Source organism: Equus quagga, unplaced genomic scaffold (assembly GCF_021613505.1).
Source record: "Equus quagga isolate Etosha38 unplaced genomic scaffold, UCLA_HA_Equagga_1.0 220_RagTag, whole genome shotgun sequence".
NCBI lineage: Eukaryota > Metazoa > Chordata > Mammalia > Perissodactyla > Equidae > Equus > Equus quagga.
In genome coordinates this window covers 312,064-338,790 of record NW_025799647.1, presented here as the reverse complement: position 1 = coordinate 338,790, position 26,727 = coordinate 312,064, and the positions used below count along the sequence as shown (strand labels likewise).

Below are 26,727 nucleotides of genomic sequence, written 5' to 3'. Positions count from 1 at the left end.
CATTGAGATAGAGAGATAGACAGACAGAGAGACAGCAAGAGAGTTTTCTCATTCTGTTCCTTCTATGGATCTCCACCCACTGGAAAAGCCCCCATCCCTGGCCCCCAAGTTCCAATGGAGACCAGAGACTGGAACACATCAGTGTACACAGGTAGGCCAGATAAGAGGCAGCTCTTCCAAAAAGGTCCTTGCTGCCGTGGTTTTCACTCAGACATCCCTAGTGCAGCGAAAGGGCTTGCGGTCAGCTGAAATCACACCATCTCTGGTCATTGTCTATGTGAATCTGAGACTTTCCATCTAGCAGTTATAGATGGGTCAGCAAGAGCCAGGTAGGCCAACTTTGAGTGACATAATACGTCCAGGGTGTTTTTCCTGCTGCTGCTGAAGAGAGAAGCTGGAGCTGAACTTTCCCCTTTATTGATCCCCAGCATCAGGTCAGAGTCATCTCTGCTCACATATTCCAGGGACAAGCAGGACACAGCACAGCCCAGTGAGTAATTGGAAGATCTGGGCAGCTTGTCAGGGTGAGCCCACGGATGTGGGAAAGAAGGCACAAACAGGCCCCATTGTTGGGGGAAAGTGCTTTCCCTTCCCACCTGAGGCATCCAGTATCCAGGCCCAGGCCAGGCAGCTTTGACTCTGCTGCTCAGTTTTGCTCTCAGAAGTGCACTTCTAGACTCCAGTGCTTACTCTACTCCAGAGCAACCGTGTTGCCTATTCATCCTCTCTTTTTCCCTCCCCCAGTGGGTCCAGAGATTTTAATTTCACCTCTGAGGTCTGTTTTGTTTGCCAAGAATAGACTCTCTTACTTCAAATCCAGTCCTTTACTATTTTTTGTAATGCCATTGCCATTTTGACCATGCAGAGCCTATGCTGCTCTGAATGCCTAAGACTCTCCCATGCAGCCACAATAATGAAAAGCAATTTCCACTGCAGTTTCTCACTCCAAGAGCAGCAGGGAATTCAGGAAATCTGGATAGATTTTCTTCTGATTTTGAGCCTAGACAATCAAGTTTTATGACTTTTCACCTTATGGTCTGATGCCAAAATATGGGACAAGCTGAAGAAACTGAAAATTACCCTATAGTGAATAGAACTGCAGGCCAGGAAATGACACATTTCCTGTTGTCACCTTCTATCTTGGCATCTTGGTATGGGAAGATTTGGGGGCATATCACACCGATAGCTTGATGAAATCCTGTTTTTCTCACCTACTCCCTCCCCCCGGGCTAGGCTCTACCAGGGCTTTCCTAACATCCCCTTGGACAGAGAATTTAGTACAGAAAAAAGGGGTCCTCAAATGGAGAGTAGCTATAGATGTTTGTGTTTGGCCAAGTCTGTTGAAGAGCACAAGGTTTATCTCAGGTCACTTGCTGTCCTGCTATAGGGGTTTGTTGGGGAGGTAGAAAAGAGAGCCTCCTTACTGATGGAATAAAGTCATGGATGGACTTCCAACCCATTCTTCTTGTCTGGAGCCACTGCCTTCTTTCCAGCTACCCTGTATGATCCTTTGTGCTCCTTTCATTTGCACCTAAGTAGCTGAGACTGTGGAAACTGATGAAACTGGTTTACAATGGCCTCAGGTGTCTGCTGCATCCAACCACTCGTGAAGATGTAGAGTCAACGCACAAGGGAGTTGGGAATGAGGTAGGGAAGGTGTTGAGACAATTTCTGAGAATATTCTCAGTAGCTGAAACTGGAGGATTGGCAGGAACACAATCTAGGAAGCAATGAAACCAGAGACTTTTTCTTTCTCCCGGCACTCTTTGGCAGTCAGGTGCATGGCAGCATCTTATTACGTGGCTAAGGAGAGGATGAGTAACGTAAGATGGAAAGGGCTTCTGCTTCTAGAACACCACATGTGTCCAAATCAGTGTGCGCACAGAACTGGTCAGCTGTGCAGAGAAAGTCCCCAGAAGATAATGAGAACTGATCATACGGGTCTGAGAAGAAGACCTGTTGGTGAGCCTTTGGGAGTATAGCTGCTGAATCTCTTGGATCTGTCCTTGAGTGAAGGGCTTTACACTGTTCATTGTCATGTGACTATCAAGTAGTTGGAGAATAATCACCCCGTGTTGACAAACAGATGAGCCTCACTGTCCCTTCCTCCAAGAGGCTCCCAGCAGCATAACTCTCCTGAAGGGGAGTGCGAATATGCTCCTCTTTCCCAAGAGCACTGTTACCCATTCCCACATATATTCCTCCAACACTTTCAAAGTAGTGGCTTCCAATTATTTTCTTCAAGGGAAGAAGTCTTTCCTTACATCCACCTTGGGTTGCAACATAATCAGTCCCTTAGGAATGGAAGCCTGGCAGGTATTCCAAGATGCATGTCCTGAGGAAAGGAGGAAATGAGGCCACTTCTCTGATGTGGGATGAGAGTTGTCTTAGGATCTGGGTGATAGGCTCATTTGCAGATGCAAAGCAAAGGCAGGCTTCTGTGAACCGTTCAACACCTGTTTCTCAGGAATCAACACCAGCTATACCACTTAAGAGTCCCTTCTCCTGTTGGAAAACCCATAAGTCAGTACTCATGCCCAGTGTCAGTCCTTTTCCAGGGCCCTCTGGCTAGGGAGATTGCCATACCTGGATTACTTTCTTCCTTTGGCAGACTCTTAATTTTCTGCGTTAGAGATTGCATTATCTTAGAGTCGTCTGAATAAAGTACCCTACCTTGGGCTAGGAACAGAGGTAGAATGGGATGGGGTGGGATGCCAGGGGAAGGAAGAATAGTTCAGGATTCCAGACGGCATGACTACCTCACAAGACAACTCTCTCTCAGAGAGCTCTCAGAAGCTGTGGCCTCTGACAATTGGTAAGACTTTCCATGCTACAGTCTACCCAACTCCGAACAGCCAGATAAAAACACTTACCTTCATGAAGGGCAGAGGGGCCTAGGGGCCACTCTGCAAGTGTATAACCTGCCAAGCACTCAAAAGAGGTTGGAGAATGCAGCAGAAAACTGTCAAAGCATCATTGCAACATGGGCCCCAGCCCCCATCCCAGACCCTCCCCATTCAACCCAGGCTAGAGAGTGTGGGGTGGGGAGGGGAAGGAGGCAGAGATGGGCACAGGCATGCATTGCATCACATTCCTTTCTTTTTCTTCTCCTCCCCACCCACCAAGGAATTTCCACATTTACAGGTTGTGGTGTATGTGTGTGTGGGCTGTGGGGGAGAGTGCAGGGGACAGTGGTAATTGGATAGTTGGAGCACAGGGTGGAACTCATTAGGGTGATGAGGAGTCGAGGCTGCAGCGCCCAGAAGATGGGAAAGGAGGACTTGTAAGAAGCTAAGGCTAAGAAGGCAGAGACGATAAGCGAAACAGGGTGAGATTGAGTGTACAGGAGGAAAGAGAATAAAAAGTCTGCTGGTCAAAAGGAGGAGGAAAAGGGAATAAAAGGAGGGAGAAAAAACATAGTTGCTTTTTGTTGTTGCTTTTCAGTTTGTTTACACTTTTCTTTCTTTTCGATGTTTTATTTTGTTTGTCGGTTTGTTTTTTAAAGAATCTCACACCTGATATTCCACGTTCCATCCATTTCGGTTCACCAAGGGCAATGAAGAAATTCTCTTGCCTTTCGTATTCCTCCTCATCTACTATCTTAACCCTTATGGTTTTCCTGTAGGGACAACAAGAGAGAGAGTGTGTCGACTGGGTCGGTTGATTGGTTGGTCACTTGGAGCACAGCCTTTAAAATCATTCCCCATCACTCTTGGCACATGCAGCCCAGTCCCGCCATGGTGCCTTTTGGCAGGACTACGGTGGATTGTATTGTTCTTATATAGAAATGGTCTTAGCTTTGCTGGTCTCCTTGGTCATAGTTGTCCTTATGGGTGAGAGGGAAAGGGAGCCAGGAGGCAAGGAAAAGTGGGCAAAGGAAGGGATCCAGAAGGACAGGCGGGGACTGGGAAGGCAGAAGGGGTGATGGTGGGGAGGAGTCATTTTAGATCCTGCTGGTGGTTAGTACGAAGTGAGTTGGGCAGCACATTCCACTGGGTGTCACATGGTAACAGTGGCATTTCCTTGGGCAGCTGGTAAACCACTGGCCCACTGGGAATGACCCAGGGCCCTTCTGTAACAGGAAACATGTCAACAGTACCTAGCTAGGGGCTTGTTTCCCTTCCTTGTGTCTAGACCCACTTCTTAAATTTTTATGAGAAAACTTTAAAAGGAAAGTATTTACGAGGAAGGGAAATAAGAGAGAGAGAGAGAAAGCAAGAAAGCCAGGATTCTATTCTCTTTCTCATTCTTTATCTCACAAGCCTTCAGTGGTAGGAACTAAAATAAATAAGTATTAACCACAATATCACACAGGACTCCTTTAACATCTACAGCTGATGCACTCCTGGGGAAGTGTGGACTAAATAGTAAAGATCATCCAATTCTAAATCACCTTTGGACTTCTATCATGTAGGGGTGATGTGCCCCAAGGCTGGCTTCCTTAAATGCTGATTATCAAGGGGCTGGGAGACAAGGCAATGGAGGTTTCTGTTCATTTCTGGGTATCTCAACGAAGCATAGTGTCTTTTAAAAACAAATCATCCAGGGAAGCAAAGTTTCCTCGAAAATCACTCCCTCTGAAGCCTGGCCTGAGGCTGGCTCAGGGCCACCGTCAGTGGAGAAGATTCTACGTGGGCCTGGATCTCCCTGTGTGGCTGCCCTCGGTCCTTCATGGAACCACAGTGGGCTCGGTGGCCCCACTAGTGAGCCCTGATTATTATTTTCTCCTTTTTTTTTTAGTCCTAAATGCTCTCCAAAGGGCAAAGAGGTGCTAAAGAACAATAGCTGAAATGTCTCATCAGAGCCTCTGATGTTCCTGTTCCGTTCCTTAGACAGGCTCAGCTTTGCTGTCTATAAAGGGGTGGACAGACCTGAGGTGGTTTGTCGGGCACAAGACTTGCTGTGGATTTGTGTTGTGCATGTGGTGTTTTACGAGTACATTTTTGGTCACCTTTCTGGCACTTTCTTGGACTCCTTTTCACATCTTGCTCAGTGGACAAAAGACAAAACTCACTGATTGTCAAGAAGCATTTTCTGGGAATTTCTCTCTGGGTCCTAGACCCTGGGCTGTCTACGAGAGGTGAACCTGGCCTGTGTTTCCATGCAGGGACTCTGCTGTGGGAATGGGGTGCTCTGAGACCATGGGCATGGCCTGGAGGGATATGATTGACGGCTTGGCCAGCGAGGGAACATTGCCCCAGATACTGGCAGCTCCCCCCTCTATAGCATGCTCTCTCCAGAAGAGGACGTTTATTCAGACTTGCCTATTGGAGGCCTGGGGTGTATGGGGTCATTTAAGTTGAAGGCAAAGGCTCCATCCACTCTGAGAAGTCCTATGACTTCTTGTGGAAGCTTCTGCTCAGGTCAGAATCCTCTCTCCCACTATTCTAACCTGCGAGAGAAACACACCTTGATAGCAGGGATATGGCAGACAAGATGGCTCCTAAGGTCTGCTTTAGGGAACAGAATGGACTATAAACAGAACCCAAATCCAAATACATTGATGCTCAATGTCCAGGGACTGTAATATTAGCCCTGAGAATAGCTGCCCTGTGGAAATCTACGTGAGAGCCTGGCCAGTGCTGCCCTCCTGCCTGGTGTTCAGCTACCCGGTCTTTTTCTTTCCTGTATACTAAACCATTCAGGAGAAGCAGAGAGCCTCACATACCATACTCACAGCACACTGCCTGGCTCTCTCTCTCTCTCTCTCATTCTCTCTTTCTCTCCCCATCTCTCTGTTTTCGCCCATGTTCATTTCCCCATCCCACAAAGATTATTATTGGCTCTTGAGCATCCCTCTTACGGATACCATGTGACAGGCTGGCAGATGTTAGGACAGAGCTGGGAGTAGAGAAAGGAGAGAGGAGAGGGAGAGGTGAAAAGAGAGAACAAGAAAGAAAGCAATGTGAAGTGAACCACAGAGGTAGAAGAAAGGGGAGGAGAAGGAGACAAATGGATTGGAGAAAGGAAGAAAGAGAAGAGGAGAGAAGAATGTTAACGTTAGTGTGGAGGACAGGGTACTACACCTTTCTGAAAACTCATATCCACCATGCGGGGGCCCATCATCTCAATGAAGAAATTCTTGTTTTTCTCATACGCCTCATCATCAATTACCTTGATGTGAATTGTTTTGCTGTGGATGGAAAAATAAGTATCATAAGCAAGGAGCAGAGTCGGGGGCAAACCAGCCAGGAGAAGAAACAGGAAGTGAAGGAAACAGTGAAAAGATCCAAAAAGGTCAAAGTTTGCCCCAACACCACAGGGCATGGAGAAGAGTGGCTGTCAGGGTCCCTTTCAGCCTCACGGGGCTCCTCCTGGGCTTCATGTGGCTTCGTGGTGTGGTCAGACTCGAAGACCGGAAGGAGCTCAGGTTTACAGTCAAAGGTTCTAATCCTGGATATGCCATGTGACCTTGGACAAATAGTTTAACTGATACACAAATGGGTTAAATGATACTCACACCATCCCAGGGCAGGGGTGAGAGCAAGGAAATAACATATCTCTAATGGCTCAGGCATTTGCTTCCTCCCATAATGCTTGCTTCCCTACCTCTCTTGCCTTTTTGACTTTTGAAATCAGTTGATACTGATGTGAAAGGTTTATTTCATAGAAAGGGCAGAAAGTCGTGGAGGATAAGTTGGCTTATGGGAGTCTTGCCTAGAAACAGTAGAAGTTCTCCCTTTCTCTGTGGCAGTGAGGGTCACAGGGAAGCCAGGAGGGCCATTTGCTCATGTCACACAACCTGGGAACTCACAGCAGGCATCAGAAGCTACCAACCCTATCTCCAAAGGACCTTTGCAGTGGTCACAGGGCACACTGACCAGGTCGCATCCACTCCAGGGGGCTCTGAATTATGACTAGTTTGTAAATCCTACGATGATCTTGTGACCAGTGAAATTATATATCTTTTTTAGGTTAAAAGATGTTATTTTGTTAATTTAAACATTGAAAAATACAAGCCAACTTTTAGTGACCCTGTTCTGCATTTCTTCATTTTTTAAAGTATTACTAGGAGATTTAAAACCGGGGGGGAGCCTGGGCCTCTCCCAGCCCCGGATTAATGAGGGGACATCTCGGGATCAGACTGCAGCCAGGATATTTAGGCCTCTCCCAGAGGGTGGGAGACATTGCTGGCTGGGAGTGGGCATGGAGCCAAGTCTCGCCTCAGTGCTGAGAAAGAAGTCATCCGGGCAGAAGCCCTGTGCGGCTGCCCGTGGACACCACCCTGGCAGAGCCGGGTGCTTCAAGACCTTTGTTGAGGAGACTCAGACCTTCAGCTCCTCCCGTTACTCCTTTTTATAAAGTAGGAATATCTGTAATGTTCTGATTTGGGACAACCGCTCTGTTCTCCCAAGTCACCGTTAGTGCTTTGGGTAGCTACAGAGCTTCCGTTGCCCACACTGTCGATCCTGGAGAACCAGATATGGGTCCATTGCTCCTGCAGTGAATGTAATAGCAGTTACTGACACACTCCGGCCACTGCCACCCCACTGCTTCAAAACCAAAGACTCTAAACCCTCATCACCTGCCACAGCTACCCCAGTCACAGAGAAACTTGGCTAGCCACCACAGAAAGTGAGTGTTCAACCTTTGAAAGGCCAAAACACTTCGGCCTGCCTTCCTCCAGAGCAGCGGCACTGGCACTGGAGACTGAGGACCTGGGATCAAATCCGGCCCCCACCTCTCACTAGCGAGGTGACTTTGGGCAACTTGCTGAAGCTCTCCAACTCTCATGCTTACTTCATAGCGTTCTTAAATGAGATAATGTATGTCAAGTACTTGGTGGGTGTACACTGCCTCGTAAGTGTTTAATAAATAGCAACCATTATTACTAAGAGTAATATGACCCCAGTTTGGGAGTTTGAGAGTAATACATAAGGGATTCTTATCATTTCCAGTCATTAAGTCAGAAAATAAGGGGAAATCAGTAAATGGAACCAGTGACTCAGGAGGTGGTACCGGCTGGAAATACAAGTCAGGTCAAGAAAGGATGGGAGGAAACAGGATGATGGACTCCAAAAGGGTTATTAGAGGGGCTTGGAATGTTTAGGGTGGTAGCATGCAGAGCAACTCTCACAGTCTCCCCAAATCTGGCCTCGTACCTCTGTCAGTGACAAGCTCTGGGTTGGACAGACCACACATCATAAAATACAGTGTGACTTGTGCTTGTTGTGATTTCTAGTGAACTACCAGAAGCCCCTAGTGTACCAAGTGCCCCTAGGGTGTACGATGCCCTCACTGAGATCATTCATGGGGAAGGCGCCACATCTGTTTGGACTTAAGGTGTTACCTTGCCTGGAGGCTAGAGAAATCCCTTCCAGCTCCTGAAAACTGAGAAAGTTCTCAGGTCTGCTCAAGCCACCAGTGAGGGCACAAGAACATATAAATTTAGTAAGAGGCCAGCCTGGTCTTGAGTTCTCTTCCTCCTTTCAACCAATGGCACCATCATCTAACAAAGTGCTCAAGCCCCAAACCTAGAATCACCCCTGATTCCCTCCTTTCCCTCATCCCCCCTCCTCCCCTCCCCACCTCCAACCCCAATACATTTAATTCACCACCATGTCTCCCTCTGCTGTCAAGACCTGGATCAAAACACCATCACCTCTCCCTCGGACTTCGCAATAGCCTCCTAAGAGGTCTTCCTGCTCCTGTCTTTGCCTTCTTCCTTCAATCCCTTCCCTGTACGACAACCAGGTTATTCATTAAGAGTGCAACCCAGGTCCTATCATACCCCCTATGACTGGAAGAAATACAAAGTCCTTACCGTGGCCTATAGGGTCTTATATGATCCAGCTGCCACCGACCTCTCTGACTTCATTCATAATGTTCTCCCCTTGCTCAAGAGTCCCAGACAGACTGATCTTTCTGTTGTTAAAATCAAGTCCCTTCCCACCTAGGGCATCATCCCTGCTGTTCCCTGTGCCTGGGTCCTTGATTATCCTCATCCTTTGGGTCTCCATGTAAAATCACCTCCTCTGAAAGGCCTCCCATGGCCACGTTATCTCCCTGGGTGTCTTTCCTCCCCACCATCTCCGCTTTTCCACCAAGGGTCACTTTCCATCATGTTCCATCTGCTGTTCCCTTCAGTGCACTAATCACAGCCTGAACTGAGCTGGTTGGTTTATTAACTTGTTTATAGTCTGTCCACCCTAGAGTGTAAGCTCCGTGAGGACAGGGAACCTGTCTCTCTTATTTGCCAGTTAGTCCTAGTACCTGGTGTGGAGGAGGCCCTCCGTCATGACTTGCTGAGTGACTAATGGTGAATTTCTAACACACCTGAGGCCTCATGAAATGAATCTACTCTGTCTTTTCACAGTAAAAATATAACTCATTAGGGACAAAAAAATATTTTGAGGGCAATTTTGATGGAATGCCTAAGGATTCTTGCTGGGACAAAGAGGCCGGAAGCCCAGTGTCACTGAACTACACCTTCAGCTTAGTAATCTACCCTGTTTGCACAGTCTGCGGAAGAGCTTTCCAACAACCAGCGGGATCTAACTCACGGGCGTGGGCTAGTGTTTTTGAACCCTACGTCTCTCCTATTCCCAATTCCTCCTTCCGGCCCACTGGCAGTTCTGAATGGTCATGGGGTCAGCTTATCCCGAGCAGCTGCTCCTAGAGCCAGTGATGCTTTCAGAGGCTCCAGGGCCTGCACCTGCCTCTCTTCTGAGCCTTCTGCAGAGGGAGGTGCCAAAGCAGGCAGCAGTCCCAGCTAAGACCTGGCAGTGCCGCTTGGAAAAGATGCTCCCAGGAGATCTCCCACCAACGGCCCGGAAAGGATTAGGAAACACATTTCTGGGCTGCCTGGCTGGCCTCTCAGAACATTCCTTTGCACTGAGGACACCCAACTCCATATCAGGCCTCTGGTCCTCAGGGTACTGCAAAGGGAAAGGTGCTCTCCGACCGCCGAGTTCCTTTAGGGTGAAAGAGGGAGCAAGCAGCATTTATTTGTTGGGTGGATAAATACTGCATTGGAGGAGGGCCCTGTGAATTTCACTTTATACAAGGAAGGAATCTAAGAGGACACAAACATTTACATTGTATTCAGTGCCCTGAGAAGAAGTTTCTCAGCTCATCCTTACTTCAGCCATGTAGCATAAGTATCTTTACTTCCACTTTAAAGATGAGAAAACAGATGCTCAGAGTCACATAGCTAGTAAGCAGCAGAGCTGGGGTTTCGGCATATGTCCCCTATTATTCCTATAGCTTATTTCATACAAGCAGGTGGGTAAACTCTGAGTGCCATTCCCAAGCTGCGGCCACAGTGAGGAATCCCAGAATTCTCCCATTTAAATTCAGGCAGCACAGGCGGGTAATAAGTGGATCAGCCTCTGTATTGCCTTGTGAGTAGGTGGCTCCCTAGCCCTATGGCCCTCTCTTGCTAGAAATAATCTCTAAATAATCTCTGACTCAGAGACCTCTTCCCTCTGCATTCCTACCAAATGACTCTTCACCATATCAAGAAGGGTTTCTTTTCATCATTTCTAAATTTATCCTGGCTGCTCCAGGCCAGCGAATGCTCACAAAGCTTCCTTGACCTGGGGCTGCAGGACAGAGCTGGTGGCCAAGCTGTCAGCCTTTCCCTGGGCGCTTTCAGAGCTTCACATCTCTGTGTTGGGTTCTCCTTTAGTCTTTGTTATCTCCCTATCTGGGCGCAGCCTCCCCCGTCTCTTCCCAGGGCAGGGTTCTGGCTCTGTGAATGGGACAGAATAGCCCCTCACTTCCCAACCACACCCTGACAGCCCAGCACCGGCACTCCCCGTCCTACCACGGGTAGGGAAAGGCTCCTTGTCTCATCAGAAGGCTTACGATGCGGTAACTGATATTTTTCCTTGAAAATAGGTGTGTCATAGGGTCCCTGAAAACAGTGCTTCTCAAATTTTGATGTGCGTATGAATCCCTCGAGGGACCGGATTCAGCAGGTCTGGGGTGCGGCTGAGATTCTGCGTTTCTATCAAGCCTTCGGGTATGCCCAGGCTGCTGGTCTAGGGATCAAGACTAGGGCTCAAGACTCCTAGGAGGACTCTCTGACTCTATCAAAAACTGAAGGAAAAAGAGGCAGCTGCTGAAATGCTAGTGCCAATCAGGGAGGGGGCAGTTGGAATCAACATCCAGTATTTCAGCCAGGGGCTGGAGTAATTAGGTCCATTCCGACACTACATCTTGAGAGGGACATTGGAGTGCAGCAGAATAGGGTGACTAGGATGATGAAGGGTCTGAAAACCATGTTTCAAATTAATTTATTAATATAATGCTTACTTTGTGCCAGACACTGTTCTATTCTGGCACTTTACTTATATTAAGTAATTTAATCTTCACAACAAACCCTTGAAGTAGGTACACACCAAGCCAGGTGCTATTCTTTCCGCATATATCATCTCATTTAATCTTCCCCATAACCACGGAGGTAAGTACTATTTTTGTCCCCATTTTATCGATGAGGAACCAGAGGCCCAGAAAAGTTAAGAGACTTCCTCGAGGTCATAGTTAAATGAGTGGCAGAGTAGGGATTTGAACTCAGATGGCGTGGCTCTAAAGGCTGTGCTTCTAACTGGAATCTGATATGTGGATCCAGAGGAGAGATGTCTCCTGGGAGAGATGGCACCCACTCCAAATGGTTCTGGGACCGTCACAAGTGCTGTTTCCAAAGGACTGGGGCTACTGGCAGGCAGGCAGATAGATTGCAATTCTGCGACATACCGTTACATCAGTGAGATGAACTGGCTTACAAGGGGATGATCACCCCATTCCTGGTGGTATTAAAAAGTAAGAATGATGACCCTGTATGAAAAAGGCCGTGGAAAGGATTCTTGCATGCTGCAGGAGGTCAAGTAGATGACTTGTAAAATCTATACCCAGTGGTATGCTGGTGAGCCACATCGCCGGAAAAAAAAGGAACCCTGACTTGGAATGTATGCCTTCCATGGCGTAAATACTCCCACTATAGTCCACTTCAAGCTACTAATAGTTTTAACAACCAGTTTGCAAAATTCCTAAACATTTGACAATCAGCTCTTGTTGAACTGGTAGGAGCCAGTTCCAGCACAGCTGTCAGATTCTACCAAAATGTTTCAGAGAGGTTATGATGAGAAAAGGTATTTCTGACTGATTCACAAATTATTTTACTACATGCTAGCGTTTGCTCAAAGTGAGTAACATTTGATACAGTAAAGTATGAACGTGTGATTCAAACAAGGCTTTGGGGAAAAAGGCTCAAAGATTTGGGGGGGGGGAAAGGCTTTTAAAAGGAATCTGGGTGGGTGAGGAGGCTGTGGATGGTTGAATTTCTAAAGTGTCCCACCAAAGATGCTCTGCCCTCATCCCTGGAGCCTCATCTGAACATACGGGCCCTTCAAAGCAGAGAGCTTTTTCTATCTGAAGAAGAATGGGCAGCCAGAGAGATTCGTGGATGAATCTCTTTGGAGCATGAGAAGGACTCAACACGCCATTTCTGGTTTGAAGATGAAGGGTGTCAGGAATGAGCAGGAATGTAGGCAGCCTCTAAGAGAAGAGTGGTCCCTGGATGACAGATGGCAAGGAACAGGGCCCTGAGACCTAAGGCAACAAGAGGTTGGATTCTGCCAACAACTTGAATGAGCTCAGAAGCAGACACTCCCCTCAAGCTTCCAGACAAGAGCCCCACCGGCCAACGCCTTGATTTCAGTCTGGTGAGACCCTGAGCGGAGAACCCAGTCACACCATGCCTAGACCTGTGAGCTACAGAACTGTGAGGGAGTAAATGGGTACTGTGTTAAGTCTCTAAGTTTACGACAATTTGTTACACAGCAATAGATAACTAATATGGGAGGCTTATTTATTTTACGAAGTCAAGAATTGAGCCAGATGATCTCTTGGAACTGTCTTGCACTCTCTCTTTTGTAATCAGAATACTTTGTCCTGATGGCAGGGCCACTGCTAGACTATACAGTGCCTTTGTGCCAAGTTGAGAAAAGATACAGCCTAGGAGATACACAGCTTGGCAAGGATAGGGTGCCTTCCTCTGGCTTGCACAAGAATGTGTCAGAGGGCGGAGCTTGGTGTGGAGAGCCCTGGCTGGCTTTTTAGCTTCCACTCAGGGGTCTTTATAAGGTGCACAACCTGCACAACTGTAAGCAGAAGCACTGTTTGGCAGACTCTTGCTGGATTCACTGTTCCACACACATGCCTGAACCAACAGGAATATGGGGAGGGCTGAGGCAAAGAGATGGATTTCACAGAAGAACTTTCTGCAACTTGGGGGAGGTGGTCTGGTGGGTGGGAGGATGAACAGGCAGGGAGGTACAAAGTGGGAGGGAAGAGTGTGTTTGCATGTTTATAGAGGAGCGTGCACATGATCTTTGCTGCTTTGGCATCTATTCTGGATCCTTGTGATGAGCTCTCTGCTGCTTGCAGCTTCTCCATAGCTATGACTAGCTGGACTCATCAGAGAAAACCCACAAGGATGTGACTTCCCTTAGGCGAAATGTAAGAGCATTTTGTCTCCACTGACAATTAAGACTTGACTGCTGGGCATGTCCATGGGCGCACACCCATGTGTTTGAGGACTTGATGCTCATTCTGTTCATTCTGGAACATCTGGGCTCATAACCGGGCACTGTAGCTCATGACTGACTCCTTTGCTCTTCTAAATATCCACTTTCCCAAGGGCTGAAGAGCTTCTTACCTGTGGCTAAAGGGAAAAGGGCATCTGAGATGACTGCATGATTACAGACCTAGGCTTGAGGGTGTGGTCAGAGGGAAAGTGATGCCCAAAACCTCAAAGGGGCCGCTCTATTTCCCAAAGATCAGGGCAGGGGGAGGGAATTTTTAAATTTCTTAGAATAGCAGTCATCTAAAGTAGGCACCTTCCTTTTGAAGGCTGTCATGCTTGGCAGGGTAGCTCTACAGGGTAGAAAAGCTTTTAAGTCACAAATGCTTATCCTCTCCACTCTTTCATAGAGGATAAAGACCAAACCCTCTATCCCTGTAATTGGAAGCTCTCTGTAATGCCCATCCATCCATCTGTCCACTCACCCATTGATCCATCCACCACTCACTCATTATTGATCAGAAACATGTTCCTGCTCTCATGGAGCTCATAGTCTAGTGGTGTGAACATGTACAGAAAGCATCCCCTTTGCTTGTGTGGAATTTCCCTGGGATAGGGAGTAATATTAAGCTCTAGCAAATTTAGTGCCTCTGGAGGGAATTAACAGCTCTGATCAGTCTTGGTCTGAGTATCCCACAATCCTCAAGGGGGCTCCTAAGCTTGACTATTTCCCATGGCTACCATGCAGAGATAAAAGTATATGTATGTGTATATGTATATGTGTGCGCTCACACATGTGGGAAAATTAATGTGCTCATCCATTGTCTAACTACAATTTCTTTGCTAGGACAAGAGTGCTCTCATCTCTTGAGACTACGATGATTTCTCTCCCTCTTTGCTGCCCTGTGGTGGAGAGTGCTTCACATTCCTGATTGTGTGTATATGCACGTGAGCGAGGATGTGATGGAGCGGGGGGAGGATTAGGAACGTTCTACTGTACATTAGAGGGAGAATCTGGCCTTCTTAAAAGTGGTCTCTGTAAGGCCTTGCCCAGCTATTCTCAAAGGGGAATTAAATTTCCAATCCCCATAGCAGTGGACCTGTGCAGGTGCCACCTGTATATGTGACTTAGTTATTTACAGCCCTATCTGGGGCCCCACTTTCTCTTGCCTCACCGCAAGGGACTGGGGTCTGGGAAAGGGAGGACAACTCACAGCTCCAATTCTTTCTTCTTATAAGTCAAGAAGGAAGGTTAAAAAAAACACCAGTGGTCTAGGAATAAATGGTTACTGTGCCCTGAAGTTGATAAATCCCTTTCTTGGAAAGGCAGTGAGAATAATCTATAAAATCATTTTATTTAACAGTGTGTCTGCTCCCAGCATTGAAAAGAACAAGTGGCTGGTTATCTGATTCATGGCTTTGGAGATGTTGGGTCTCTCTGTCTTGCTTTCTCTCTCTGCTGGGGATCACATTTTTTAAGAAAGATTTTGATCCAAGCAGAAAGGAGAGAGGTTTGTATTATATAGACATGAAACTTCAGGTCCAAGAAAAACCTTCTAATAATTAGGAAGAAAGAGGAGCTGGCTCCTAAGGACCGGAGTCAAGCACAGTCAAAGTTCCTGCCTTCCACCTTAATTCTCTGCCCACTTGAGCACTTACAAAGCCCATATTTCTGGTGGATAATTTCTAGAGATCCCAATGAACAGCAAGTCCAGAAAAGACTACCGTCCCTGGGCTGGGCGGAGAAATCCTTCAATTGGAGACTTAACTACACAGATTATCTGATTCTACAGACATTTTCTTGACTGATTCAGTCATGGACTAAACTAAGGCAGAGCTGCAGCATTGCACAACTGCAGTCCATTCCATTCACATGGACGTCAATGGGAATGGTGCCCCCTGGAGTTGTGCAGTGCAGTGGCCCTGGATGAGAGAACAGCGTATGGGTTGCATGTCAATCACGGATGCCATTTTGGGTGTATTGTGTTGTGGGTCCCAAAGGGGTTGTCAGAAATGTCCACCTGTGATCTGTTTTCTTCTACAGACAGATGGTAAATTCTTGTGTGGCACCACATAGAGACAAATGGGTCCCCGCTGTCAAGCATTGGAGCCGGAGGGCCTGAGCCAGCCCCAGCTCAGCAGCAGGAGTGCTGAGCACGGCATCCTCTGCTCTGCGGTGAGAATCTAGCCTCCTGCTAGTTTCACAGATCTTAGTGATCTTGGCAAGAACATAGCAGGCAAACTTCTTGGGGAACAGAGTCTAAAAGCAGAAGCTGAGATTTTCACAAGGGTGAGGGGAACAGAAATCCTGTTTGCTTTGTGTTTAAAGTTCTGCTGATGGTCAACAGAAGAGGCTGAGATAGAATAGAGAAGAATAGATCCAGGGCCAGGACGGGGGTGAGGCAAGCGAGGCACAGGTGCAAAATGTAAGGAGGCACCAAATTATGCAGTAATCAAGATAAGTAATATTTTAATGCAATAATTTAAAAAATCAGAATGAACGTGAAAAATCCATGACTCCATGATGAACAAAATATCTAAATTTTAAATAAAGACAGGACCCTGCCTTGCAGTTGCATGACTCACCTCACCCTAATCCCAACCCACTGTCGTGGTCACTGTGCCTTGTGGGATAATGGGGAGAATGTCAGACAAGCAGGCAAAGGACCTGAGTCTGAGTCCCTGCTGCTGCCGCCTTCTCCTCAGCCATTGACCCCCTGAGCCCGTGCGAGGAAAACAAGAGGCTTCTGTTCTCACTTGGGATTTTATAGATAATGCTATGAGCAAAAAACCATAACCCTTGTTTTTGGGAAACTGTAGGTCTCACTCAACTGAGTGAGCGTGTGTGGTGCATGCGAGTGTGTGCGCGTGTGTGATGTAAGGCGGGCTCCTACTTCCCCTCCGGAGCTAACCGTTTCAGGCTTTCAGGAAGCCAGGAAACTTTCTCAGCCTTTCGGAGCCCATCCCTTCATCACTGCCCTCCCCTTCCCCTGCCCCACCCTCTAGGAGCCTCAGCTCCCATGCTCCCGCCCAACGTCTGTGACAGGCCAGATCTCCGCTGTGCTCCCTATTATTAAATGATAGGAGGGAACCGGAGAGGGTGGAATGTCTTCTCAGAGAACATCGCCTTTGAACTGTGTGCTGGACAGCTGGCGGCCAGTTCTCTATGACCCTGGCTTCTGCCTCCCTGCCCTTGTCAGGCGTGGCCCACCTCTCCTCTCTGCCACACCACCTGACTCAAAGCATTGTCACTCTCGCCAGGACTTTGCAACAGCCGCCTAACCTGGCTCCCTGCTTCCGTTCCTCTGACCCTGTCACCGTCTATTCTCCTCTCAACAGCCAGAGTGCTTTTTAAAATTTTTTAAAGAAAATCATAAGCGGCCACTCTCCTACTTAAACACTCAGTAGGTTCCCATTGCACTTAGAATAAAATGAAAACTGCGTCATCCAGTCCAGGAGTTCTGAAACTTCAGCATACTCGAATCATCGAGAGGGCCTGATCAAATGGAACGCTGGGCCCCATCCCCGGGGCTTCCCATTCATGAGGTCTGGGTGGGGCCTGAGAACTTGCATTTCCAACAGGTTCCCAGGTGACGCTGATACTGCTGGCTCCAGAACCACCCTGAGAACCTGATCAAGACTGCAAAGCTCAACCTCATTCCTGCTTCAGGGCCTTTGCACTATCTGTTTCCTCTGCCTGGAACTTCCCTCCTCCAGATATTCTTATCACCGGGTCCTTTTTAAATGTCTCAGCTGACATATTACTTCCTTGTCCACCCAATCTGATTGGCTCTCCAGCTACTCCCCAACAAATCACCCTGTTTCATTTTCATCTTGTTTATTTATTTGTGTATCTTGGTACAGTCTGTTCTCCCCACCAGAACACAAGCTCCACGAGAGCAGAAACCATGACCGTCTCGTTTAACAGCACTTGAATAGTCTCTGGCACATGGACGGTACCCAGTATATGTTTGTTCAATGAATGAATGAGTGATTAACAAATATTACTAAGTGATGGAGCCAGAATTTGAGCCGGGAACTGACAGCAGAACCTACACTTAACACTTAGCACGTGATTATACTGGTAGGCGTGCTGGGGCAGACCCGCGCCTCGTCTCCCTGACTCCATTCTTGTCCATATAATTCCCTTCAGGTGCTGTTATTGGGCTACTCTTATGAAAAGACCACTGTAATCGCTTCCCTTTCCCAAACAAGTCTAAACTCCTTTGACCTTCAAAGACGTCACCTAGACCAGAACCTGGCTCTGCGGTTCCTCAGTTACTCAGTCACGACTGCAGTGAAGTGTACGCTCCATTGTTCCTTCTCATAACTAAGGCCATGAAAATAATTATCCGTTCTCTCAGTTAGGGGTCAAGAGCATGGGCTCTAGGGTCAGAGATATCTGGGTTCAGTTCTTAAGTGTTTTAAAACTTTTGGCAAATTACTTTCTCTGAGCCTCAGTTTCCTTATCTGAAGATGGGTGCCATAATAAAACCTACCTCGTAGGGTTTGGAGAAGCTTAAATGAGACCATGCATGTAAAACTCATTACTGACATACAATAAGTAGTCATACAGAGAAGGATAAACACTGTGTGATCTCATTTATATGTGGAAAAAAAAGAAAACCCAAACTCATAGATACTGCAGAGAACAGATTGGTGGTTGCCTGAGATGGGGGGTGGGGGGGGCTATGGGTGAGGGGGCTCAAAAGCTACAAACTTCCAGTTATAAAATAAGTAAGTCCTGGGATGTAATGTACAGCATGGTGGGTATAGTTCATAATAGTGTATTGCATATTTCAAAGTTGCTGAGAGAGTAGATCTTAAAACTTTTCATCACGAGAAAAAAAATTTGTAACTGTGTGGTGATGAGGGTTAACCAGAGTTACCGTGGTGAAAATTTTGCCATATATACAAATATCGAATCATTCTGTGGTACGCCTGAAACTAACGTATTGCTATATGTCAACTATATCTCAATAAAAATATGTAAACATTAAAAAAATAAGCAGTCATAAATGTCACAATTTGACCATGGTCTGTTGTTTAAGTTACAATTGGAGCAACCAATAAAATAATTATTCTTTCCCTAGTTTCCAGGATGGGACTGGAAGAAGGCGTGATAGCTGGGAGTTTGGCAAGTGCTGGTTGGGACCAGGCAGGGTGTTTTCCGAACTCATGGTCTGGCCTCAGGAAGAATGACAGGCAAAGGGTGATGCCTGGTGAGGGCTTGCATTTCCTCAACATCATTCCTCATTTTCCTGTCACTGCATGTTGACCTTAGCCTATCTTAGGAAGTCTGTCTGGAAATGGGGATCGTCTTTCCCCTGCACTTGCTTCCCCAATGTCAGCTGCGTGCCTTCTGGAGGGCGACCTTTCCTATTATCCAGCATGCTCTGTTCTCTCCTAGGGTGGAGCTCAGAGGGTGGGTGCAGGGGCAGCTCATCTGCATATTTTAATCCCATTGGTTACCCTTCCAAGGTCCTGTGTGATCTTCATCAGGGTGTGTGTGGAGGAAGTAAAGGTACCAATTCGTCCTACTGAAGGCGCCTCAACCTTGGATGAGGAGAAGTTCTCCAGAGAGGTCAAGTGGGCAGAGGCATCATTTGAATGCACTTCCTTCTCGCCTGATCCTGGCTGCTCTTCTTGACAGATAAGCCCCCCATCCACACTTTTCTTTTCCCACAGATGCAAGACTCTGATTTTGTAGTGCAAATCAGTGCCAATTTGTCAAGCTCCTTTCCCACTCTGCCCCACTTCAATGATTTCTTCAGAGCTGTGCTCCCTTACTCAGTTGGCGAGGCTGGGAGAGGCAGTGGAGGAGAGTCTGCTTCTCTTCCATAGCACATCTTCCCTTCCTCCAATCGCCACCTCTCCACCCTGTTCAGGGCCAGAACGTTTGCAGTCAATACTCATTTCATGCACTACGTTTTCATCTTCCGAGTGGTGGAAAGAAAATGAGCTTGGGAAAGCCTGGTTCACAGAGAGGCAAGGACCAGCTGATGGGAGCAGCCCAAAATGCCTTTGGGGCCCTCAGTTAAAAACATGTTTGTTTATATGGCACATCTGTGGGCCGCTGCCTTTCTGATGACATTCAGCGCATGCAACAGTCAGGCAGAGTTGTTCACCTGAAATGGAAGGCGGTGACACGCCCGGGTGATAAAAGAAAAAATAATGACAGTGACACTAATGTAATACATTTAAAATTCTACATCTGCCTGGAAGGACTTTAATCAAAGACTTCAAAGCACATTCCCAGATCTTGCCCATTCATCTGCACTACATCCCTGGGAAAGAGCTGGCAGGTAGGTAGCGGAGCACTATAAATAGAGCACTGTATCATTACCTCTGATGCCAACACTATGTATTTAGACGGCATTTCTCCAAAGAGCTAAAGGGCTCCACACCCATTCTCTTATCTAATTCTAACTCATTCATACAACGGCCCCCATATTTGCTGCCTTGCAGGTAGTTTGGAAAAGCTTTGCACCCACAGAAATCTACAACTTTAATGCCTACTCCCTCCCCTCCTGCTTAATTCACAGACACTTCCCAGTGCTGCTCCTGCCGACCCTAAGGCGCCAATACCATAGCTGACTCACCTGTCTTCATGCCACATACTCAGTTTCATGCCAGTGACACCAAGGGCTGCAGGAAGAAGACCTAATACATTTCCATACTGTCAGGTTTCATTTGGGTCTAGTTTGCTGAGTTTTGAAAGCCTCGTTTGCACGGCTATCAGCTGGACTTCAAGATTATTATGAAGACACAGGGCAGGGAATGTGTCTGTGGGGTACGCTGATCACACATGCCTGGCGGTCAAAGCCAAGCTTCTAGTACAGCCTCTCTGTTCACCTTGAAAAACACCCCCCCTTAAAATTGATCAAGTGGATTGTCTTCATTTGTAAGAGCCTCTGTATTTCTCTTCCACTGCTACCATCAGGGAGGCGATGTTCTTCTGTTACTACTTACCGTACATGTCACAGTCATAAGAATCAATCAAGTGTGTAATTACTTCCTTCCTTGTCTTCCCCACCGTCCTAAGCTCTAGGAGGGCTGGGACTGTGTTTGTTTTCATTGTCTCCATATCTCCAGAGTTGAGCACATGACAGACGCTTAATAAAAATATTTGTTGAATCAGTGAGCGAGAGCATGAGCGATGGTATGACTCACACAGTGAGCGTTCTCTGGTTTAGGGCTTCTAATAATGCCCTTCTTTGCACTGGTTTATGTTTTATTTTAGGGTGTCGTAACAGCCTCCACTCCCACTCCATATCATCACCACCCTGGGAAATGCAGTCTCACCAACACTCCCCCTCATTCTCCCCGGCCCTCGAGGAACACACAGGGGCTGCTTAGGTAGAAGCCATATATTTCCCCTCTCCTCCCTGTCCCCCACCCGACTAGGCCTAGCATCCAGTAATTTAGTGGAGCTCCAGCCTCAGCTTGTTTATATGACCTTCTCAGAAAGCTCAGTGTCCCCAGCAAACTCTCCTGCCTGCACCTGTGTATGTGGTATGGTGGGAAAAACACATCAACTCTGGGGGCCCAGAGACTCGAGTTAAACTCTTAGCTCTAATGCTTACAGCTGTGTGTCCTTGGCCAAGTTCCTAAGCTCTTCGAGCTTCTGTGTCTTCAGTAGTACCATGGACGTGATAACGTCCACATCAGTGGTGTGGGGGTTAAATGAGAAGATATAAGCAGCAGGCTCTGTAAATGATTGTTCCCTGCCCTTCCCTTCTACCCTTGACCTTTCCTTGACTCACCCTCCTTCCTGGCCGCTGCTTATCCTTTGGGTGCTTCTAGCTGTCACCCTTCAGTTTTAGGCTCCATGCTGGAAGTGTTGAGACTCAGACTATATTTAGATGCCTTAGCTCTTTTATTTTTTATAGCTCTGTGTTGCTATGGTGATGGCGGGTAGGGAAGCGGGGAGGACAGCCTGGAAGGAAGGATGGAGCTCAGCCATGAAGATTGGTGGATCTGCCCAGGGACTGTCCCCAGTGAGCTGGTGCTCTCTGAGGACCCTTACCTGTGCATTCCATCAGGAGATGCCACCCAGGAGATAGGAGGACGTGCTGCCTAGTAAAGGCTCTTAAGAAAAGAGGAGAGAAAGAGGACAGGCTGCTGAAAACTGCTCCCTCTGCTGGCCTAGCCGCAGCCTTAGCTCCTGGAGCCTCTCTCAAATGGTTTCTCTATCAATCGAGTCAGGAGACAGCAAATGAGGTTGGGCGTTGGGCGGCAGAACAAGACCAGTGATGTCGGAGTGTGGAAGATATTCAGACCAGACTCCTTCCCAGGAAGAAAGTCCCTTTTCTCACAGCTGAATGTGGGGAAACTCTTGTCCCATTCAGCTCTGAGAGCTTGGAGGAAGAAACAACAGCGTCCAGAGGAGCCACATCACGGCCCAGGCTTGTTGTGGATTCAGTCCACAGGGGAGACCAAAGGCACACAAGGGCAGAAGGGAAGAGAAGCCTCCTTTATTCACGCACAGAACTTCCTATACTCACTGGATTTGAGTGCGGGCATGGCAGGCTCCAAGCTGATGATAAAAACTTGCACTGTGGAATGACCCAGTGTTCCTAAAGCTATTACTCACACGTCATTTCCTTGTATCCTCAAAATGGTGAAGCAGGATTATCTTTACAGGAGGAAATGACAGAGAGAGGTTGGCAACTTGCCCAATGTCACACCGCTGGAAATGGCAGAGCAAGGATTTGAACCCAGTCCACCTGGACCCCAAATCCAGTGTTCTTGCCAGTACACCAATGGCTACCACAACAGTTTTTTAAAGCTGAAGAAAATGTTTGTGAAGAAGGAAGCCTATAGTGAACTATAACCAAGCACAGCAGATAAAGCAGAGGCGCTGTGTCCCTCTTGGACAACCTCACCTGCAGAGAGAGAGAGTTCTAGGCAGTCCCTGTCAAAGAGTGGTCCTGGGAGCACCCATGTTAGAAACCTCTGGGAACTGTCAGAGTGCTGATTCCCAGGTACCCGTCTCAGATCTTGGGTCAGTAGATCTGGGGTGGTGCCCAGGAAATTGCATTTGGACAAACACCCCAGGAGATTCTGGTAAACACTAATCTAACTGGAGGTAAACTAGCATCTTTTGAGTCATAAAATTGGGCGGTGGGACACAATTGCATCACCTCTTTCTCTTTTCCCATCTGATTCCTCAAGCTCATTTGTAGCAGCCTGAGGTCAGGAATCCCAAAGAAATCAATCTGGACTGGCTTTTGGTTTTCCAGCTGCTCTCTGGGCCTCAGCCAGTTGCTGAGCCCTGGGCTCTTGTCTATGAACTGGTCATCAGGGTCCAGATGAGGCCACAACCCTTGTCTGACCTTGGTGGGGTTGTCATTGTGCCCAACAGAGCAGATGTACATTCAAGGAAGTGCTGGGTGGGGGCAGGGAGGAGGGGTACCGTCCTCAAGAGCTCACAAGGGATGTTTATCAGGTGAAAAGTCCCACAGGAGTATGTGAAGTTTGGACTGAATACAGTTTTATTGGCTAAGTACAAAGTCCGGAAAAATATGCAGGGACATGAATGCTTGATTTCTCACTCATGGAAGGGTTGAGAGAACTATAGGACAAAGGAAGGAGGTTCTGATGATGCTACTGAAGGGAGCAGTCAGGGTTAGAATAAGATTTCTAGCTCTCCTACATTCTGAAGACCTTATGATGCTCCCCTCCCCTACAAGTAATAGCTTCCTCTGGGCTAGACACTGCCCTTTACACAAATAACTCATTCACTCCTTCCCAGAACCCTTTGAGGTACTATTAGCATTTTCAGTTTGCAACTGAGGAAACTGAGGCTTTTAAAAGTTAAGTAATTTTGCTCAAGGTTACCCAGCTAGTAAGTGACAGAACCAGGATTTGATCCCAGTGGTCTGATGCCCAGGCCTATGCATACTCTGACCCAAAACTAACCGATAAAGTAAGTGTATGAAGTCCAATTAAGTTCCCATAATGAGATTTTTTTTTAAATCTCAGATTATTTCAATTTTTTTCTAATTCCTTGGGGGATGACCCCACCCAGCCGATGCTTTTGGGTAATCCAGCACTGGGTAAGTGAAGGAATGTTCCCAAGAGGACTTTTCCTCCCAACTTTCTCCCTTGCTGCTTCTTGCTCTTTCAGCAGATTGCCTTTTTAAAATTATCCTAAAAAGTTTATTTACAAAAAACATCAATAACAAAAGACTGTAACACATTTACATGTAAGTCCTGCCTCTAAGGCAGAGCCGAGGTCCCATCTCCTCCAGAAACCTTCCCAGCGACTTGGCCTGCAGGGCCCCTCCCTCCTCCAAACCTGGCCCCATTTCCAGTTTGTAGCAACCACTTAGCACCTAGCACCCACAACCTCCGTCTTCTCTCATCCTTACTGGCCTGTGAGCCTCACGGGCACATGGCCATGTCATCCACCTCTCTGTTACTCCAGCACTTGGCAGAGTGAGGTTAACTTGAGCCATGAAGCATTCATACAGGAGGAGGAAGCTGAACCACAAGGAAACTGGAATTGAAGGAGGCCAAGGAATCGTGTGTACAGAGGGAAGTGAGAACAGGCAGCCTGAATTCATCAGCTTCCTGTGCAATTTCAGTATAGGTGGAAGTGCTCTTGAACACCTTCCTTCCTTTCCCATTTATACAATTCATTTGGATCATAATCTGCTCTATTTATCATTTCTTTTGGGGTCAAGGGGGGATAAGTATGAAGGGAGAGAGGAACAGGGGCAGGAAGGGGATATGACCTAGCCACAATTCATATTCCAAGTTCATCGTCCAAAGGAAGTTGGCTGATTCTGGTTCTAAAGCTTTCATAAGTTCAGATTTGACATGACTAGTTTCTACTGTTCCATTTTGAAGACTGACCTGGCTCTCCTCCCCAGCATTGCCCTCAGATTCTGGCCCCGTAAGTAGAGTAATTGGTTTTCCAAGAACCCATCCCTCAAGCACGGAGCCCTCTGATTGAGATTTCTTCTCTCTGGATAGCCCTTTACTGTTTATGAAATGCTTTCCCATGCATAACCATTCAAGAGTTTCCCAACTACCCTGTGGGATGGGCAGGGCAGTTACCAGGGACTCCATTTTATTTATTGCTGAGAATAGAAGTAATGGGTTAGTTTTGGGCATCTTTGTCTATTTCCTCTCTCCCAAAGGAAAACAAAACCTATTGGAAAGGCAGCTGGCATATGTCTTAAGTTTTGGAGAGGGAAGAGAAAGAGAGGGACCAAAATTAACTATAGGACCAGTCAGCAGACAACTGACCATGTTTCATGTTCCCAGTTGCCTAGTAACAACTTCTAATACCTGAAGGGTAGGGAGTGCCAATAATCCTTTGCATCTGTACTGGGCACTTCTATTTACAGATTTATTTCACTTTATCCTCAGGATAGGATAGCCCATGCAGTTACAATCACTCCCATTTGAGGAGTGTGACAGCTGAGGGCTGGAGGAGTTATGGGATCTGCCCGAGATCACGTAGCTGGTAAATGACCCCCATTTACACCTCCTTGTTAAAGTAAATGGTACTGCTGGCTCAGGCCAGGAATCTTTTTGATACTTTCTTCTTCCTCCCTGCCTACGAGCTTTACCCAGTCCATACGCAGGCATTCTGAAGGTCACAGAAGCAGTGCAGGAAGATAGTCCATTTCAATGGACCCAGGTATACGACAAAATAGGAGAGAAGAGCAGAGATCTTGCAGTTAAACTGACCTAAGTTTTGAGTCACAGCTTTGCCACTGATACCTGGATAATGTTGGGAAAATCACCTTTTAAGCCTCAATTTTCTCATCTGTGAAAGGATGACGTGAGGACTGAGATATCCTCCTGCAAATTACTTAACACAAAATGCTCAATATACACTCACTGCTGTTGTGATTGTTAACAACACTGTCATTAATCACTGAGTCTGTTTTAATTAAATGATCCTGAATAAGATCGCACCATCTTGGTTATTTTCCAAGATCGTATCCCACAGGCATCTTCTCTATTTCACAAACTTCCCTAGCCCATTTCCTAAAAGTGGCTGTAAATTTGCTTTTTTAGCATACCCTCCATTAGGAGTAGTTTCAATGCTTGTTGTTGTCAACTTTCCAGGGCTCGAGGATAGGAATCCTGTGGGTGGGTGGTTATCTTATCTTTTCACCCTGCTGGTCATTATTCAGCCAAGCTTAACACATTTCTGGCTTTTCATTTTTTCCTCACACTCTGTCCAGTCAAGTTTCTAAAGAAGCAAACTTGTCATTGAAGCGATCAGACAGAACACTTAGCATTTTCCTCACACACAAAGTACTTTTCCATCTCTCCAGTCTGCTAAGTCTCCAGAGGGAATGTGGTGTCCAGGAGCGTGGCATTAAGAGAGGAGAACAGGGAATATTTTCTGGAATTGCTATACGCTTACTGGGGACTCAGAAAATATTCACTGAGGAAGAGGAGAAATGGAGTTGGGGGGAGAAATGAGGGACCTGCCTCAGGTCAGAAAACTGGACTGCAGGGTCTGAAGAGCCCTAGATCTCCGGATTTCTAGAATTCTGTTTCCCAAATGGCACTTAAAATTTTTGACATGAGAGACAAAAAGCAGTGGCGTTGTGAAGAACAACGATGGGGAAGAAGATGCCCAGGAAATGCTGACACGCTGTTTATAAGGTGGATGATGGAAGGGGAGCTCTGGCTAGACAAGCTGTGTGGCAGGAGTGAGACGGGAAATGGTGGGTGCTTCCTGGACTCCAGAAATTCAATTCCGTTTATAAACCGTCGTTGAGCATCTATGCATAAAGTATGTGATAGGAGTTAGGAGCTGAAGGAGTTACAAACGTGAGTTAAGACATCGTTTTTTACCTCAGGAAGCCTGGTGCGACACAGATTACAAATGTTGGGAAAGAGAGATCTAGAAGCCCTCATGGCCAAATTCATAGCTTACAGATTCCCGTCTGTGACAATTTCTCCCGAGCTCTAGTCTTGGGAAGGGGAGTGGGTTGGCACCCCATTTTCCATGCACACCAAAATGAATACACGACACACACACAAAACCATGTAGTAGTAATAAGAAGAACGATAATGTTAAAACACACACAAGCAGATCATAATTTTCTCTTTGCTTTCACACATTCTCCTTGGGCTTTTTTGGTGTTGATGCTAAAGCTGAAATATTGACCTGATGTCTTCTGGATAACAATGTTTGCAGCTTGTATTGGTAACTATTGAGT

General features: G+C 47.0%; 1 protein-coding gene across 7 annotated transcripts in view; it reads right to left on the bottom strand.

Annotated features, from left to right (window-relative positions):
* Positions 1 to 26,727, bottom strand: part of LOC124233727 (sodium/calcium exchanger 3) — a 138,934-nt gene that overhangs the window by 12,953 nt on the left and 99,254 nt on the right. For 5 of the 7 annotated variants that reach the window (XM_046650859.1, XM_046650858.1, XM_046650862.1 and 2 more), the window contains exon 3: positions 6,027 to 6,133. In XM_046650859.1, the coding sequence (XP_046506815.1) occupies positions 6,027 to 6,133 (107 nt within the window). Of the gene's footprint in view, positions 1 to 3,515; positions 3,620 to 6,026; positions 6,134 to 26,727 lie in introns of all 7 variants that reach the window. The other 2 variants (XM_046650861.1, XM_046650865.1) reach the window with 1 other exon arrangement.